Source organism: Ictalurus furcatus, chromosome 18, assembly GCF_023375685.1.
Source record: "Ictalurus furcatus strain D&B chromosome 18, Billie_1.0, whole genome shotgun sequence".
Lineage (NCBI taxonomy): Eukaryota > Metazoa > Chordata > Actinopteri > Siluriformes > Ictaluridae > Ictalurus > Ictalurus furcatus.
In genome coordinates, this window is record NC_071272.1 from 7,580,256 (window position 1) to 7,597,500 (window position 17,245).

General features: G+C 39.9%; 1 protein-coding gene across 2 annotated transcripts in view; it reads right to left on the reverse strand.

The window, feature by feature from the left end:
• Nucleotides 1-17,245, reverse strand: part of ptpn13 (protein tyrosine phosphatase non-receptor type 13) — a 63,974-nt gene that overhangs the window by 22,066 nt on the left and 24,663 nt on the right. For both annotated transcript variants that reach the window (XM_053648171.1, XM_053648170.1), the window contains exons 6-16: nucleotides 16,344-16,437; nucleotides 12,996-13,502; nucleotides 8,490-8,582; nucleotides 7,705-7,783; nucleotides 6,020-6,224; nucleotides 5,140-5,214; nucleotides 4,802-4,976; nucleotides 3,650-3,800; nucleotides 2,941-3,079; nucleotides 2,633-2,785; nucleotides 114-296 (exon numbers count right to left, since the gene is read on the reverse strand). In XM_053648171.1, coding sequence (XP_053504146.1) covers nucleotides 114-296; nucleotides 2,633-2,785; nucleotides 2,941-3,079; nucleotides 3,650-3,800; nucleotides 4,802-4,976; nucleotides 5,140-5,214; nucleotides 6,020-6,224; nucleotides 7,705-7,783; nucleotides 8,490-8,582; nucleotides 12,996-13,502; nucleotides 16,344-16,437 — 1,854 coding nt within the window. The remainder of the gene's footprint in view (nucleotides 1-113; nucleotides 297-2,632; nucleotides 2,786-2,940; nucleotides 3,080-3,649; nucleotides 3,801-4,801; nucleotides 4,977-5,139; nucleotides 5,215-6,019; nucleotides 6,225-7,704; nucleotides 7,784-8,489; nucleotides 8,583-12,995; nucleotides 13,503-16,343; nucleotides 16,438-17,245) is intronic.

Consider the following 17,245-nt stretch of genomic DNA (forward strand, 5'->3'; position numbering starts at 1 on the left):
TTAAATCATTCTTTCTTTCGTTCAGCAGTTGTGAGTTCAGGACCACGTAAGATACATGATGATATAAACATACGTTGTACATGTATTACATGTGTGTAACGTGCAGCTCTTACAGTGAAGGAGGTCTTCTTGGTCTCTCTCCAGGGGAACCTCAGCGCCGGCGTTCGGTTTCCGTTCAGTACCTCGAAGATCTGGATGCCTTTTGAGCAGACGCCCATCTGGATTCCTGTCTGAGATTTTTTCTCTGGAAGCACACGGTGGAAGTGAACGCCATACTCGGTCAGCCGCTGACTCACCTACAGCACCCAGAAAAAAGCCCGTCACATCCCAGCCCATCTCATCCCATCCAACACATCCCTTCTCATCCCACCCCATTCCAACACATCCCTTCTCATCCCATTCCAATACATCCCATCCCATTCCAACACATCTCATCCCATTCCAACACATCCCTTCTCATCCCATTCCAACACACCCCATCCCTTCTCATCCAATTCCAATACATCCCATCCCATTCCAACACATCTCATCCCATTCCAACACTTCCCTTCTCATCCCATTCCAGCACATCCCTTCTCATCCCATCCCTTCTCATTCCAGGACATCCCTTCTCATCCCATTCCAGCACATCCCATCTCATCCCATTCCAGCACATCCCATCTCATCCCATTCCAGCACATCCCATCTCATCCCATCATTTCTCATCCCATTCCAAAACATCCCATCCAATACCATCTCATCCCAGTTTTATCCCATTCCAACACATCACATCTCATCCCATCCAATACCATCTCATCTCATCTCATTTTATCCCATCTCATCCCATTCCAACACATCACACCTCATACCATTCCAACACATCCCATCTAATTCTATCCCATCAAATCCCACCACATCTCATCCCATTCCAACACATCACATCCCGGCCTTAAATTTAGAAATAACTAACACCAGAACATGGACCTTAAAAATGATCAGAGAAATCCCCATTAATAATAAATGGATTAAACAGAACGATGTAGTGCTGCTCAAAGCCTCAACGATCACTTACATTATACAGAAAGCATCCACAGAACACTGAGGGGGTGTGTATTCGCACAGCCACAAGAGGGCACTCTAATCCTAAATCCTCTTTAACACAACAGCAAACAGGACTGAAAGTCTCTATTTTCCATCCATAAAATGCATTTATATACACATGTTCAAAATATATTGATGATGCAACAAAAATATCATATCCTGAAAAAAAAAAAATCATTCAAGACTGAAGGTGTCAATATTTAACATCTAGAAAATGGATGATTTAACACTGAAAAGGAGGGGGGAATAATCTATAAAAATAGGTATCTTTTATATAAACTTTTACAAATCCAAAACAGTACAAAACATTAACATCTAAGCAGCTGTTTTCAGTCAGAGTTTCTAACTTATTTAAAAATAATAATAAAAATATTGTGGTATTGACCAATTTCTGGAGATAAACGTGCAATTTATATTCCCATGTACATGTTTTTAATCCGGTCTTTAATCCAGAAGAACTTCACGGTTCCAGAAGAACAGACGGTAATAAAGACTAAGCATTCTTTACACTCTCAGTACAAGAACGCAGATCCGTGCTTCTAGTAAAGAAAAAAGAAGAAAAAACCCAGACAGCCACAACGTTGTGTTCTTCCCGAATCACTGGCACACAGAAATCCGGCTGATCCAAATGTTCTGCCTAAAAAAATAATACACGCAGAGCCCAAACTGGCTCCAATGGAAAGATTTGGGTTTTCAATCATTAAAACTCTCACGGAAGCACAGACTGAAATCGATCGGAGCTAAAAATAAATAAATAAAATGAAATAAAATAAAAAAGCGCGTCAGCACAATTCCTTACTAACCGCAACTCATTTTATGTGCCACATTATGCACAAAAGAAACACGGCACTTCCTGGACTAAGAGCCGCATCAGTGTTTATGTGTTATATGTAAGGATTAAAACACGCAGCGTCGTTCTGTTATAGGAAAATAATCAACAATGGAGTTCCTGTTACGGCACTGAAGCTGATTATTTTCCTATAACAGTGTGCCCTGAAGTGTTTTATTCCTCTTCCTTTACTCCACAGCAATTTATTCGACTACGACAAAAATAGTTTTTATTTAACGACACATCATACTTTGTTTTTTAATCCATTTATAGATAAGTTTAATGTAAAAATTTCGCTCGTCGTGTCGCAGAGAAACCGCAAAAAGACCTGCGTCCTGAAGATTCTGGAAAAGCGCCGACACTGGAGACTCCTTCCATAAACGTTACGTCAACATCACCATATCGATGATTACATCTGTTATTCTGTATCAAATAATAAAAGCATTGTTATTATGAGGTTTAGTGGTTTAGTTGACGTGAACGAGCCATTACTATGGAAACGATAACCTATTAGAACCAGCGAGTCCATATAAACCTTTGATTTGCAGATGTGCTGCTGTTAGAGCCGCTGTTATAGAAAACTAATCGACACCTTCTGACCAATCAGAATGGAGAATTCAACAGCGGTGTGGGATAAATATTAATATAGTGTAGAACTGTATATTGAAACTAATACAGTTCCTGAGGGACACGAGAGGCCTTTGAGGAAGGACACACACACACCTTAAGGAACTCGAACTCGGCCTCATCCTCTTTGGCTCCGTAGTAGTTGCTGTGCAGTCTGGAGAGTTCCTCTTTCATGGAGCTTTGTTCCAGCTTCTCCATAATATTAGCAGGAAGGTAATGTTCTGTCCTGAAATACGTCTTTCCATGGAGCTGAGAGAAACCATGAAGATTTAATGCCTTTAAATAAAAAAAAGTCTGATATTCCCAATCAAGATCCACATGACAAAATGTGGAAAAGCTCAAACGGGTGAACACTCTTGATGAGTACTTCAGATTGTCGATCATTTGAAATTGAAAGTTTTTACCTCGGGCTGGTAGTCGCCGATCTCAGCCTGTAGTGCCAGAGATGCCAAAATCATGGCGTTCTCCATGTTGCAACGCATTCGCTCCTCCAAAATATCCTTCCGCAACTGCAAGTAGTACTGGTGCTTGGTCATGGGGTGCCTTAGGAAAACCAAATAAGAATTATTCAGCATGTGTGGAAAAGAAATGGAAAGATATAAGCAAGCTTCAAGTTAAAACTCAGAACTGGGGTTGGGTGCCAATAATTTTGATTAGAGGAATCCAAGCATGTACTGTTGTAGAAAAAAAATAAATAAATCTACAGTGATGGACTGCAGATCATCTGTAATTTAAATAATATAAAGTAATAGGCTTAATCGATTACTATCATTATATATTTAATATGTAATGTTCTTTTCATGTTTATGAAATATTTAAAAGATATTTTAAGTTTATTTTACTAACTGTTTTACTTTTAAAAGCGCCACTTAAAAAAAAAATTATTTAATATCATTTAATAACCCCAAAGCAGGAAATATCTCTCTTATCTTTCGTGTTATATGCAACGATACGATCGCCGTAACAGAACCTTCATGATAATATAAAGGCACTCTCAGCCATTTTGTCAAAAATATTCTGCATAAAATTTGAGCTAAAGTCCTGTACTCATTTATTTATAAACACAAGAGTGAACACTTTGGCTAAAAACTCCTGTCTAAACGCAGGTCCTACTGGATAAAGCTGACGTCATCGTGGAAGAACTTGATGCGCAGGAATAAAGTAAAGTTGATCTCCGTTTTCCTCTTCTTTGGATCATCTTTCCAGCCGTCCGGAGCCACCTTTGAGATCTTGCCTTCGGATCCGATGAAGAAGAACTCATCATCTAGAAAAACGAACCAGAAAAATAAAGGAAAAGCTAACACACCATGCCGTGTGTGTGTGTGTGTGTGTGTGTGTGTGTATGTGTATGTATGTATGTATGTATGTAATATATATATATATATATATATATATATAAAAATATAAAAATATATATAGTAATTGTGACGTAATTTATCATAGTATTATTGCATATTGATATTACATGGTCATATTGTCCCGCCCTAATTTGCATGAATTGGCATATGAAGTTAAAGAAAAGATAAAATTGCATTCAACTTTATACAACATGTTTATGTTTAATCCTTCGCTTCGATTTGAAAGAAAACAGGAAACGAATATCTGATCAGAAAGACCAAATTAGCGTTAGAAACGGAGAAGTGCTGACGCATCATACAGTCTGAGAGCCAATCAGGTTTGAATATGCAAATGAAGCCCATGCAAAACTGGTTTTGGAAGGAGGCGTAATCCTGAAATCTTGATGGAGATGAAAGTGTAGTCGCTTCTATCTGTCATGTTGTTAAAAACAGCATCTAAATGCAATTCTAAATTAAAAAAATAAATATTATATATATTTCTCAATTCATTCCTAGTAAGGCAGGTCATGCATGATATTTCCCTACACTAATGTAGCATGGTTAAAGGAGTGCATGCGTATCTGGCTTTAACGGAAGACATTGGTGATCCTGATCCAAAGGCAAATCCGTTAGGAATTTGTTATTTGGTTTGTAAATATCTTGGGAACACAAGCCCTGACGTCTTGAATTATTAACATAATATTTACCAATGCGATCAAATCAAGTGGATCAAGGAGTAAACAAATCAATCTGATGTCTCTGTAGTTCAACTCGGAAGCACAGAAACGTTCGTGTATATGTATATTATTACATTAAAGCAACAGCGACGTCAATCAATTTCATTTTAAATCACTTGCAAGGGATTCAGGATAAAGGGAAACACACACACACACACACACACACACACACACACCATGTGAGGTCTCACCTTTAAGGTAAGCCAGGCCGAAGAGGTGATGCTCCACCAGACCCACATGTGCGATCACCATGTCCAAAACGTCCTTACACACAGCTTTCACGTCACAGCTTACCTCCAGCTTCTGACCGTTCAGCAGCACCACAAACACCTTCCGCTGGCTCTCCTCCACCTTCCCGCGCTTATTCTACACACACACACACACACACACACACACACACACACACACACACACACACACACAGACACGCGCGCGCTGCATTCAGAGGGAAGGCCAATAACATCTCCACCAATAAGATCAACATCCCAAAGGCGGGTCATGCAAATATATGCAAATTTCTGTGTCTTACCATTATGGAAGAGGGAACGTTCAGAACCACACAGGGCTCAGTGGACATCTTTGCAAACTCAGGACCGAAAAAATTCTACAGAGACAGCAAGGATAATATAGGAATTTAAATAATAAAATAAAATCAGAGCAAACTCACTCTCTCTCTATCTCTCTCTCACACACACACACACACATTGAAGTGAACTTAAAAAAAAAAACAACCCAAAAAACAAACAAAACATGAAACATAATTAATGCTGTATAATAATAATGCAGTTACAAATTTTATGGCTGATTTATTGCGCAATAAATACACTTACATAAGTAATTCAAAATAAAACGAAAATAAATTAGTTGACCGATAACTGAATGAATAAATAAATAAATAAATGGGTTAATAAATTACTGAGTAAATAAACACAAATAATTTCACAAACTATTACTGAGTAAAAAGGTTACTGAGTAAATAAATAAGTTAAAATATTACTCATCAAATAAACAGGTAAACAAGAAAAAAAACAAAAAACAAGTAAATAAATATTTGGATAAATAGATAGATAGGCATACGAAAGTACATACATAAAAAATAAATTAAATAATAAATTAATGAGTCAGTAAATAAATAAACAGATAGATAAAAATAAATAACAAATAGATAGATAAATAAACATGAATAGACATGAAAACATAAATACATAAACAAGTGAGTTAATAAATTATTGAATAAAAAAAAAAAAAAAAAAAACAATAAATAAATTCCATTTACACAGCATTTGAAAATAACCGAATAATTTTATTTTTAATATAATTAATCTGAAGTCATGTTTATGATTAAGGTTAAATCAAAAGTTTAACCTTAAAACTTTTGACACACACACGCCCTGTGACCCATCTCTCACCTTGGCTTTGCGACTCTGCAGGCTGCTGATGTCCATCGTGCTGCTCTTCATCGCCTCCCGCAGGTCATTAATGGAAGCACGTGGCTCTTCTCCGGCGTAAAGGCTGGAGCGGGAGAGTTGGGTCGGCAGTCTCCGCATCCCGTCCTCTGGCCTGGACATCAGCAGCTCCGTCCTGAACGCCTCCTCCTGACCGACATCATACAGCCTACCCTCGGAGGAAGCAAGGGAACAGTGCATTGCAGGATGCAGGAAACACGCAGGAGATTTGTCCTGCTAGTCGTAAATCTATCAGACAGCGGTTAAGATTTTGTTTCTGTGAACAGGAGGTTGTGAGGTCAAATCACAGGACTGCTAACTACACTTTTGAGCCTGAACTCTTTGGCTTGGATTGCACCTCACTTTGGATAAATTGTATGAATGACTACATTGACCATTAGAGGGAACCACGGAGGTGAAATCAAACACTACACAATCCTGCACTTCAGGGCTGACCTCAGCACCTTTTTTTTTTTTTTTTTTTTTTAACTGATTAAAATACCTGAGCAGGATTTACTGCAACACGCAGAACAGCTCCTAACACTACAGCCACAGCAGTTTTCTAAACCATAGCCTGTTCTAAACCATGTGCTAATAAAACAAAAATGAAAACCAAATTAAAACAAAACAGAAAAAACCGAGATGCCAAACCTCGGGTTCGTCCTAATACAAGACAGGAATGTAAACAGCAGATGGAAGAAAAAAGGGCACCACTCAAATATTTTTGGTTCAGAAACATTTAGGGTTTAAATATTTAAAGGCATTTTAACCCCTCAGTGTCTCTCAGGCAAAAATGAAGGATTTATTTATTTATTTATTTATACCCAGGTCCACATTTAGTAAAAATTTCAAATGGCTCAATTTGCAACTGAAACCACTGATAGCAATCACTGTTTTAAAAAGATAAAGATATCTGAGATTTCATTCTGAACGATCTGCTGATGATCAGATGACCACACAGAGAGAGATCCTATCAGTCCTGTGAAAACACTCACAGGTTAGACAACATTGCGGACAACATTTCTGTCACACCGTGTAACGCAAACTCGCGAGAACAAATGAACCTGCAGGGTAAAAGTTATCCACCGTGTGACCTGCTCTCAGGCTCGAGGAAAAGCTACAAGCAGTGTTCACAGACAAAACCTGTCCCAAATAATGACCAATTTGAAGTAATAAACCACTCAGCGTTGTGCTGTTACGGGAAAATAATCAGTGATGGCATGGTGTGATGACATGGATTCACCAATACTACTCTGAGGTTGATTATTTTCCTAGAACAGTACGTCCCGACTGTTTTATTCCTCTTATAGCACGGCAGTTTGTTCAATATACATGTTTTTATTATTATTATTATTACTACTACTACTACTACTACAGGACACAATATCAGACTTTTTATCCAATAATAGCTGCATTTAACATAATGGAATGTCTGTGAAGCTAGTTAGTGCCTGTTCACACTTGTGCTGTAACAGCAGGTCGTTAACCAATAAACTACCTTTGGTGCAAATAAGTCTAGCTAATGGAGGACTCCTTTATTGTCCCGGGGTTGACTCTGGGGGCAATTAGTTGGAGAGCTGGGGTCATTAGCGCATTTAGGAATCTTGCTGAGAGGGTGTGTGTGTGTGTGTGTGTGTTGGGGTCAGTACCTGTGTCTCTGTGACACGCCGTCGTTCTCAGACAGTCCCACTTGTGAACTGAAGCGCCTCAGCTCATCCGGCCTCTTAGCTGCGTGAGAGAAAATGAGCATTATCGTGACGTTATTGCTTGACGTCTCGACCGTTTCCATCCTGTTTACATCCATCTAGTCATCCATCCATCTATCATACACTCATCCATTCATACATCATGCTCTTAAATAGCTCCTTATCCATATACACATTCATGCATCCAGCCTTATATCCAGTCATCTACTTATACATCCATCCATCTAGTCAACTACTTATACATCCATCCATCCGTCAAACTAGTCATCCACTTATACATCCATCTGTCCAGTCATCCACCAGTACATCCTTCCAGTTGTACATCCATCCACTTATCCATCTATCAATGCAGTGTCCTCTACTTACATCCATCTAGTCATCCACTTATACATCCATCCAACAGTTTATTCTTCCAACCATCGTACAATACACTCATCCATCCACCCACTTACCTATCCACTTACTCAACCACCTATCCATCCACTTATGAAGCCACATATACACTCATCCACCTATCTATCCACACACTGACCCATCCATCCTCTTATGTCTAAAAACCCATCTATCCACATATCCATCCATCCTTCAGCCATTTATACACTTATTCACACATCCATCTTCAATTTATCCAACTATATTTACCAGAACATAGCCTGATGTTTGTAAAGTAAGCATGTGAGTGAGTGAGAGAGAGCAAGAGAGAGAGAAACGGAGAGAGAGCCCCTCACAGTGTCTGTAGTCTGGGTCTGATGATGCTACTGATGGACTCTCACTGGATGAGCTGTAGTCACTCTGATAACTCCTGTGTGTGTGCATAGGATCTGAAAACACACACACACACACAGACACACACCATAATTCATTATGCTTTACATCTAATATTCACGAATCTCATGCAGTAACACAAAATCAATTCAAATGCTAAATTCTACTTATTTCTAAAACAGCATACTGATATTTGCAGCACACTGTGGAAATACAGATGTTCCTGTGTTCAAATACATTCTAGTATTTGGGACATGTCTTAAAACTGCCAACTAGAGTAAGCGGTTTATTCATTTGATTTTTATTTCAAAAATTGTGTTTCAGTGAGTTTAGACCATAGCTGAATCTTTCCCCAACATGTGTGTGTGTGTGTGTGTGTGTGTGTGTGTGTGTGAGAAAGAGAGCGAGACTGACTATCTAAACTGTGACTATTTAAACACTGCCCTTGTTTCTTTCTGGTTAAGACATGGCATCTTGAAAGATGTTCGTCTGAACCCGTAAATCCAGTCGGCGTGCCAGCGAGAGCTGCGTGCTTTACATGAGCAGCATTCTGGGTGGCGTTTGGAAACGTAGTGCTCGAGAACAAGGCAACTTTTCATCCGTCAGGAAGTGAACAATGACATCACGCTTCTGAGAAACCGTGAGAACTGGAATACGAGCGTGTGTGATGCCGCCTCGTCCTAAAAGCTAGGCTTCACACCTACTGTAGCTAGTGTTCTTACTCGAACGTCAGCCATTTTAACAAACGTAACACACAATCAGTTTACTGATGGACATTTACTGCTCACGTGCTTTAGGTGGGCCTTCTGTATTACCCACAATGCACTCTGGCTGCACTGAATCAGCACGTCCGTGTAAATCTCTTCATCCTCTTCCTGTCTGTGGTTCAGTGAGAAAATATCCGCACCGGTTACGCCACGCTGCCTGACGGGAATCTCCTCCGCTCTTATTACGACTTCAGCACGCGTGGTGGACAAACCCAAATATTTCCTTCAGCATCGACGGCTAGTTTTACCCAGAACGGAGGGCAAACCGCGCGCAGAGCGTTTTCTGTAGACGTGTCGTCTGGCAGAGTTTTTGCTGCTGTGGTTTTCTTCCTTTCTGGTTCCATCTCTCCATCTCCTCACTCGTTCCTGGGCTCCGTTATTCTCCTGTTACATGCTCGCGGCTCTTAGATTATTAGACCTTCTGCTTCGAGCAAGACTACACAAAATAGGAAAACGATTTAGATTTAAAAAAAAAAAAAAAAAAGAAAAAAAAAAGGAATTAGAGGAAAAAGAAAAAAGGAAATGGACAAATGAAAGCAGGAAAACTGAAAATAAAGCAAGTAAAGAAAGGATGGAATGAAAGAATGTACGGAAATAAAGTTTGAAAAAAGGAAAATGTGTGTTTGTGTTAGTGTCCAAGTTGGTGCATGTCTGTTGGCGTTTGTGTGCATGTGTTTGTCTATTTTGGTGTGCTTCTGTGACTTTGTTAGTGTTTGTGCACGGGTGTAGACGTTTGTGCACGTGTGTAGACGAGTGAGAGCGCGTGTGTCTGCATTTCTTCATGTATATGCGTCTGTCTGTGTCGATGTTTGTGTGCATGTGTGGGTGTTTGTGTGCTATTTGCAGTGTTCGCGTGTATGTAAGAGTATTTATAAGATTGCATCAGTGTTTGTGTGTGTCTGCTGGTGCGCATGTGTGTTTCTGTATTGTATAACAGTGAAGCTGAACCTCACCTGTAATTATTTATTGATTCCTCAAGCTGCTGAACAGGAAATAAGGTTCTGCTGGTGTACAGTGTTATTTCCCCACATCACAGGAATACCCGCCTCATTTCCTGTCTGGGTGTTAGTGCTTAATCCCTTTGTGTGTGTGTGCACGCATGTGTATGAGACAGACATTCATGCTGTTTTACAAGGAGAGAGAGAGAGAGAGAGAGAGAGAGAGAGAGAGAGAGAGAGAGAGAGAGAGAGAAAGACAGAGAGGAGAAAGAGAGAGAGAGAGAGAGAGAGAGACAGCTGGGGGAGGCGCACATACATTTATACCTTTGTCAGGATTTCAGTAGGAGCTTGTTAGCATTAGTGACCATGTGACTACATGTTTATAACACACTCAAGGAGTAGTAAGAACATCATTGCAATCCAAGATTAAAATAATAATTTTAAAAAACAGTTTCATTCTCTCGTAATAAATCCCCAGCTCTCGTTAATTCAGCGCTCGAAAGCGTTTTATTAATAGCGCAGGACAACCTAAAAAAACCCCCAAAACACAACAACTTTTCTCCTGCAGCTGAACGCCTTCTCACGCTGCAGCAAACGACTTCATTCATCTTCCTTCAGCTCTTTAATTTTTCTTTTTAAAGATGAAAATCGTTTGCGTGTCTGACCCGAGCGTCCGTAATTACCATCATCCTCCATCCTCTCCTCCTTCCGCCTTTCTCTTTCTCTCAGTTTCTCCACTTTCTTTCCTACTTTTAAGAAAAAAAGTGGAAAAAAAGAAGAAAAAGAATAAAAAAAGGTTAAAGAAAAAGGCATGGGGGGAAAAAAATCAGAATGGAGAAGAATAAGCAAAAGGAATAAAGGAAAAAAAAATTTAAAGGAAGAAAGAATACATGAAAAAGAAGGAAGCGTAAAGAAAGAAATTAAGGAAGAGAGAAAAAGAGAAAGAATAAGAAGGAAAGGCAGAGACGAAAGGGAGTGAAAAGAGATTGTAAGAAAAGGGAAAAACAAAAAGAAGAAAAGATGGATATCGTTCATGTGTGATGAATGAGGGACCGAGAAAGAAAAAGGTGAAAAGAGAAGGAAGAAATGGCAATGAAAGGAAGGAAGGAACGAACAAAAAACAGACAATGAGAGAAAAAGTAAGGGAGAGTTGATCGCCTTGAAGGGAATTCATTTTCCCCAGCCTGAACTGTCACAGAAGCTGTACATGTTTGACCTTTGACCTTTACTCTCTAAATACCTTGTTTTGTGCTAGTTTGTGATTCAGACACATCAGCATGAGTTTAAACATTCTAGAGCCCCCATCTCCTCCTCCACAGACAGGTACAACCCGCAGGCCCAGCCTCATTTCCGCCCCCTCTGTGTTTGTGTTTGCCTGTGGACCGTACCAATCTGTTCGGAGGATCTGGTGTTGTGCCGGAGTGGGCGGAGCTTCATGTTTCTCTTTGGTGAAACTTTGCTTCACTGTATTTTCGTTGATGAGCGTTTCTTTATGGTTTCCCTTTTCTCTTCATGATCGTTGAGTGAACAAAAAGCACAGTGTTATTAATCACAGTGTGGTTTAATCGGTGCACACACAATCACAACATGATGCTGCCACCACCATGCTTCACAGCTGGGATGATGATGATGTTCTCCAGATTACAAGCCTCAGACTTTTTCCTTCATACGTTGAACAGCTCAGTTTTTACATCATGACCAGAGAACACTCCTCCAAAAAGACTAGATCTTTATCCTGGTGATCACCTGGATTTATTGGCGAATTAAAAAGCTAAAGGTCAGGTCAGATTGGAATACATCGTGGGTACAATTTTTGACTAAATGATCACTTCAGAAGCTCTTAGACTCGACACACACACACACACACACACACACACACACACACGAGTGAGCTTTGAAAGGCTACAATTATACATCGCTCTAATTAGTTCCAGGAATCTGGACCCCGCTGCCACAGTGAGTCACATAAAAAAAAATCTGGCGTAAACTGACACACTCAAACAGAAAAAAGAAAAAATCTCTCCACCTCCTCCAGCTAAAGCACCGCCGCAGCGGCTCACGCCAGGAAACGGCAGGGCTTTTACAGGCCAGGAAATCACAGCGACAGAAAAATTGTCATTGCGGGAGGACTAAGAACATGAAGGCTCTCTGTGTGCACAGTAGCAGCTGTTGAGCGTAATCATTTACATATATATTAAACATTACATACACACACACACACAAACAATTGAAAGAATGTCACGTCATACGTATTTGTCGTCCATTTATAGTTTACAACATTTAACGTTTAGCTCCAGCTCTCTCTTACGGTAAAGCAGCTATAAGCGATTCTAAAAAACGAACGAGGTTTGTCATGTTCCCGAAAACAGTCCTCTTACTGACCGTTAGAAAGCGCTGAAAACAGAGACTCCTTCCATAAATGTTAGCTAAATGGTAGATCTCCTTAGAGAAAGATTTACTGTGTCAAGGATTACAGCGTTATAGAAATTGAAAAAGGCGTTTACCTTGGGGAAAATTACAGTTTGGACCTCATAACAAATGTCCGTTGAATAAAAAAAAAACAAAAAACAAACATCTTGACTTGAATCCCAAAAAGATTGCAGGTTAAGTTGGATATTTTTGGAATCGGAAAGACTTTCATTACTTAGTAAACGCTGGATGCCAAGGTCTTGGCTGAACAATCATTAAAATAAAAATCTAATTTAAAATAACTCCTAAGTTGTTTACGCATCGTGTGTATATTAAAGATTGAGACCGTACTCACCGTCTATGGCCTGACTGAGCGCGTGCAACTTCTTATGCCTCTCTCGATGTTTATCATAAGCTCCGCCCACTGACTGCGCTGAGTGATGATGACCCTTCCTGACCTCCAAGCCTTCGAAATCTCCGTAAGGCACATCCCTGACCCTCGCGGCCGACTTCGGCCTGCCAGAGGAGCGGGTACTGAAGGCGCCGCTTCCCCGCCGGGCTTCTTCCAGTGCACCGAAACGCAGCGATTCCGGGTCCAAGTAGGCTAAATCCACGGACGACGCCCAGTTCTTCTTCCTGTGGTGGGGCATCGATCTGCGGTCCGGCTCCGGGAGCTGACCTTTAACCTTTTGTTGTCGTGCGAATGGTTCGGAAGTGGTCTCAGATGGAGGCGGGGTCTGCTGCACGTTTTCGTCGTGTGTGGGTAGCGAGCCCATGGAGCGGCTCAGGCCTCGGTTCAGAGCGGCCTGCTCCTGAGAGCGAGCTCGGTAACGTTCCAGGACGCGATGGGCCGCGCTACGACCTGACGGGAAAGAACAACAAAACAAAAAACACACCACACACCAAGTGGACAGAGTGAGACGGAGATAAAAATCACACTCACTGACAAATGTAGTGCTTCACAGAAACTCAGACTTTATTATTAATCAAATATCACAACCAAGAAGTGACTATTTCAGAATATTTTAAAAATGCACATTTATCTACTCAGTTGGTAAAGTGTGAAGTTTAGTGAGGATCTATTTATACATTCAATACATAAAACCTGTTAATAAAAATTATTCAAATTAATTAAAAAATATATATATATTATATATATATATATATATATATATATATATATATATATATATATGTGTGTGTTGTTTTTTTTTACGTTTATATTTTACCGCATGCATAAAGTCAATGAAACCTCCAACAATTTCTAGTTTTGCATTATTAAGCTAGCTGATGACAAAATTGGTTAAAAAAAAAAAAAAAAAAACAAATTAGGTAGAAATAATTTTTTTTGTGTTTTTGTAAATACATAAACGTGTTTATTTTTTATTTTACTGCCTGCATTATGTGCATAAAGTTTATTTTTTAAAAATTTAGTTTGGCCTTATTTAGCTAGCTATCAAAATAAATGAATAAACTACTATAATATATTCATTGTTTTTCCTTTTCTTTTTTTTTTTAAATGTATTTTTTACATTTTGTTTAAATTTTTTCCTTCTTCACATTATGTACAAAATGTTAATAAAAACCCTAAAAAAATTAATTTTAGATCTAAAAGAATTTATATAAAAATAAATAAGTGAATATTTTACACATTTAACCTTTAACCTATGAAAACGAAGAAAAAAAACCCCTCACAAATAATTGGATTAATTAGATGGCGAAGTGGGTTAATAGGTAACCATCTACTTCCAGTCAGCTCCTTATTACCATGACGATGCAACTCCAATGATTGTTTTAATCGTTATAGTGACTTGACCTCATGTTACGCAGTAAACCGTCAATACGGTGGAAATTCCAACATAGTCCACATGATGATGATGAATCCTCAGAGCAATATGGTACACGCCTAGCTCACTGCACAAACCAAACAGTGATGAGTCATCAGCCTGAGATGTTCTTCACGCCGGTCACGACTTCTACACATCACCAGATAAAACCACACCGAGACAAAACAGCCACCAGGAACAGACCGACACTCCAAACCACAAACTAACTACCCTGTGTGGAAGCGATAGCATGCCATGCTTACATAACCAGCCCTGTTTATGTTCTCTGTGGCTGTCAAGAAGCTCACCAGAGCTGGAACCATTCGGTCATATTTTCCAAAACGAACCTCTCCGGAGAGATTTCAGAGTTATATTTGACTCTGCACTCATTCACTGCATGGACATGAAGGAAGGACAAAGAATTTTTTTAAAAAACTGAACGAGAGCTCAGCCTAATTTTAGTTGAGGGAATTAACTTGCATCCTCCATTTTACCAGAATTCTGACGCATGTAGAGAGAGAGAGAGAGAAAGAAACTCCTAAAAAAGTTCAAATCTGAGCATTAAATTACGAACATAAAAGCCGTTTCCATTTCCCCTTAAATGCCGCTGTAATGTTTACTTTTGGAGCTAAGGGGCTAATGCTACAAGCCATTTCACTCAGAACTGCAAAGCAGACCTGCATCACTTTTTACTTATTGGTATAAATCAGCTGTCAAACCGTTTGGAGGCGGAACCTAGAGAGCAACCCTGCACAAAATAAAAGAAAAAGAAGAAAAAAAGAAATAAAGAATAAATCTTAGAAGCAGGTTTTGTTCAGGCGTGTCTGGACTGCTCACTGAGGAAACTCGCCCGAGGGCCTTCTGCCGAGTCGAGTTAGGACCAGAGCCAGGACGATACGAAGAGGGGAAAATAACCTATAGCAGTACCATAAACGAATGCATAAATGACACATTTTAGACAATAACAGTTTATGTTACATTTTACACCACAGCACTGGTGATTAGTGTTTTTATAACAGCAGCTGGTGACATCTGGTTCTACAGAGCCACGCTGACGTCGAACCAAATTCCCACTCCACTTTACGGGATTCTACCACCACGGCCACGCAGGACACGGCCGCCACTGTTGTGCAAAGAACCAAAACAAAATGCAAATTTTGAGGCATGCCAGCTCAGACAAGTTCAAACACGAGGCCTGGCAGTCAAACAGTAAATAAATCTGAGCTCATACGGAGGGAAAATTCCCCTTCAGATTATTTCACAAACAAAATTTCAAAACAGTGGAGAATAATATTTTGTGGTATGTGCAATATTACATATTTGACCATTTTATTTACAGATGAGAAAGAATATATTTGAAGGCATAATGCTGTAAAACTGGCCCAGTTTTAGTGACTATTCCCAATTATACAGCCACTAGCCCAGTCTGTACAGCCACTAGCCCAGTCTGTACAGCCACTAGCCCAGTCTGTACAGCCACTAGCCCAGTCTGTACAGCCACTAGCCCAGTCTGTACAGCCACTAGCCCAGTTTTTATTCACTAGCCAATTTTCATGGCCTTTCCTTAAAACCTGCTACTATGCAAAATATTACACAATATTATCAAATATTTTCATGTTTTAATAACCAAATAAGACTTCAGTGGTCAACCTCAAACGACGGCTCCAGCAACCAATCGGAAATGAGTACTTTGCATGGCTGTGAAGTAATCATCACAGTGTAAAAGTGCTTAAACAGTGCATGTGCAGTGTTAATAAAGCCTCAATGTGGGTGGTACACCGTGTAGGTGGCACAAATGGGTGTGTGTTTGGGGGGGGGTAAGGGGGATGGGGGCAGAGAGAACATTATTGTGGGTTTTTCAGGGAAGCCTGACTTACCTGCAGGCAAGCCTTTACCACGCAATCTCTCACGAATCTCTTTGCTCCTCTCAGGCAGGGAGTCCCTCTCGTTTTGGGACAGCAAACCATCCAGCTACGGAGGGAGGGGGAGGGAGAGAGAGAGAGAGAGAGAGAGAGTGAGAGAGAGAGAGAGAGAGGGGTCATGATGGTCAAGAATGCAACGCAAAAAGGCAACAACAAAAAAAACCCAGGGTTAACAAGGAGGAGAAGCAGTGTGGCAAGCATGAAGAAAAGAAAGCGTGATGATAAAGAAAAAGAAAGTGGGGAAAAAAAAGAAACAGGGTGTGAATCAGCCTGAATAATTCACTAAACGCGCAACATCAAGGTGTGGAGTGGCGGGGTGGAGAACCGGAGACGTGTGTGAACAATAGTTCAGGTTTTCTTCAGAGACCTCCGATTGGCTGAAGGCACAGTGAGACGTGGTGACATCACAGGATTCGTCATCTGTGATCACAAGCCGGAGATCAGAGTGTGAGAGGATCAAACAAAGCTGCTCGTGTCGTGCCATTAAGATGATTTATAAATGGAGTTAGGCACACAGACATGTGGGTACAAGCGACACTGAAGCGATCAGATGTACGCTAACTTCCTCTGCTAAGGATAAATAATTACAAAAAATAATAATTGTATTTTATTACAGAACTAATTTAATAGAAATTCAGCAAGACGTACCGAACAGATTCTTCTGAAAACGTTATCGTTTCTATAGCAACGGCTCATTCACAGGGAGCGTTCATATGGTGAGGTTTTCTGTAAGGAGAAGTTTATTTAATATTTATGGAAGGAGTCTCCAGTGTCAGTGATAACGATGTAACTTTTCCGACATTTTCAGGAAAGAGTGCTTTCTCAGTAACAGGACAAACTGTGTTTTATTTATTATT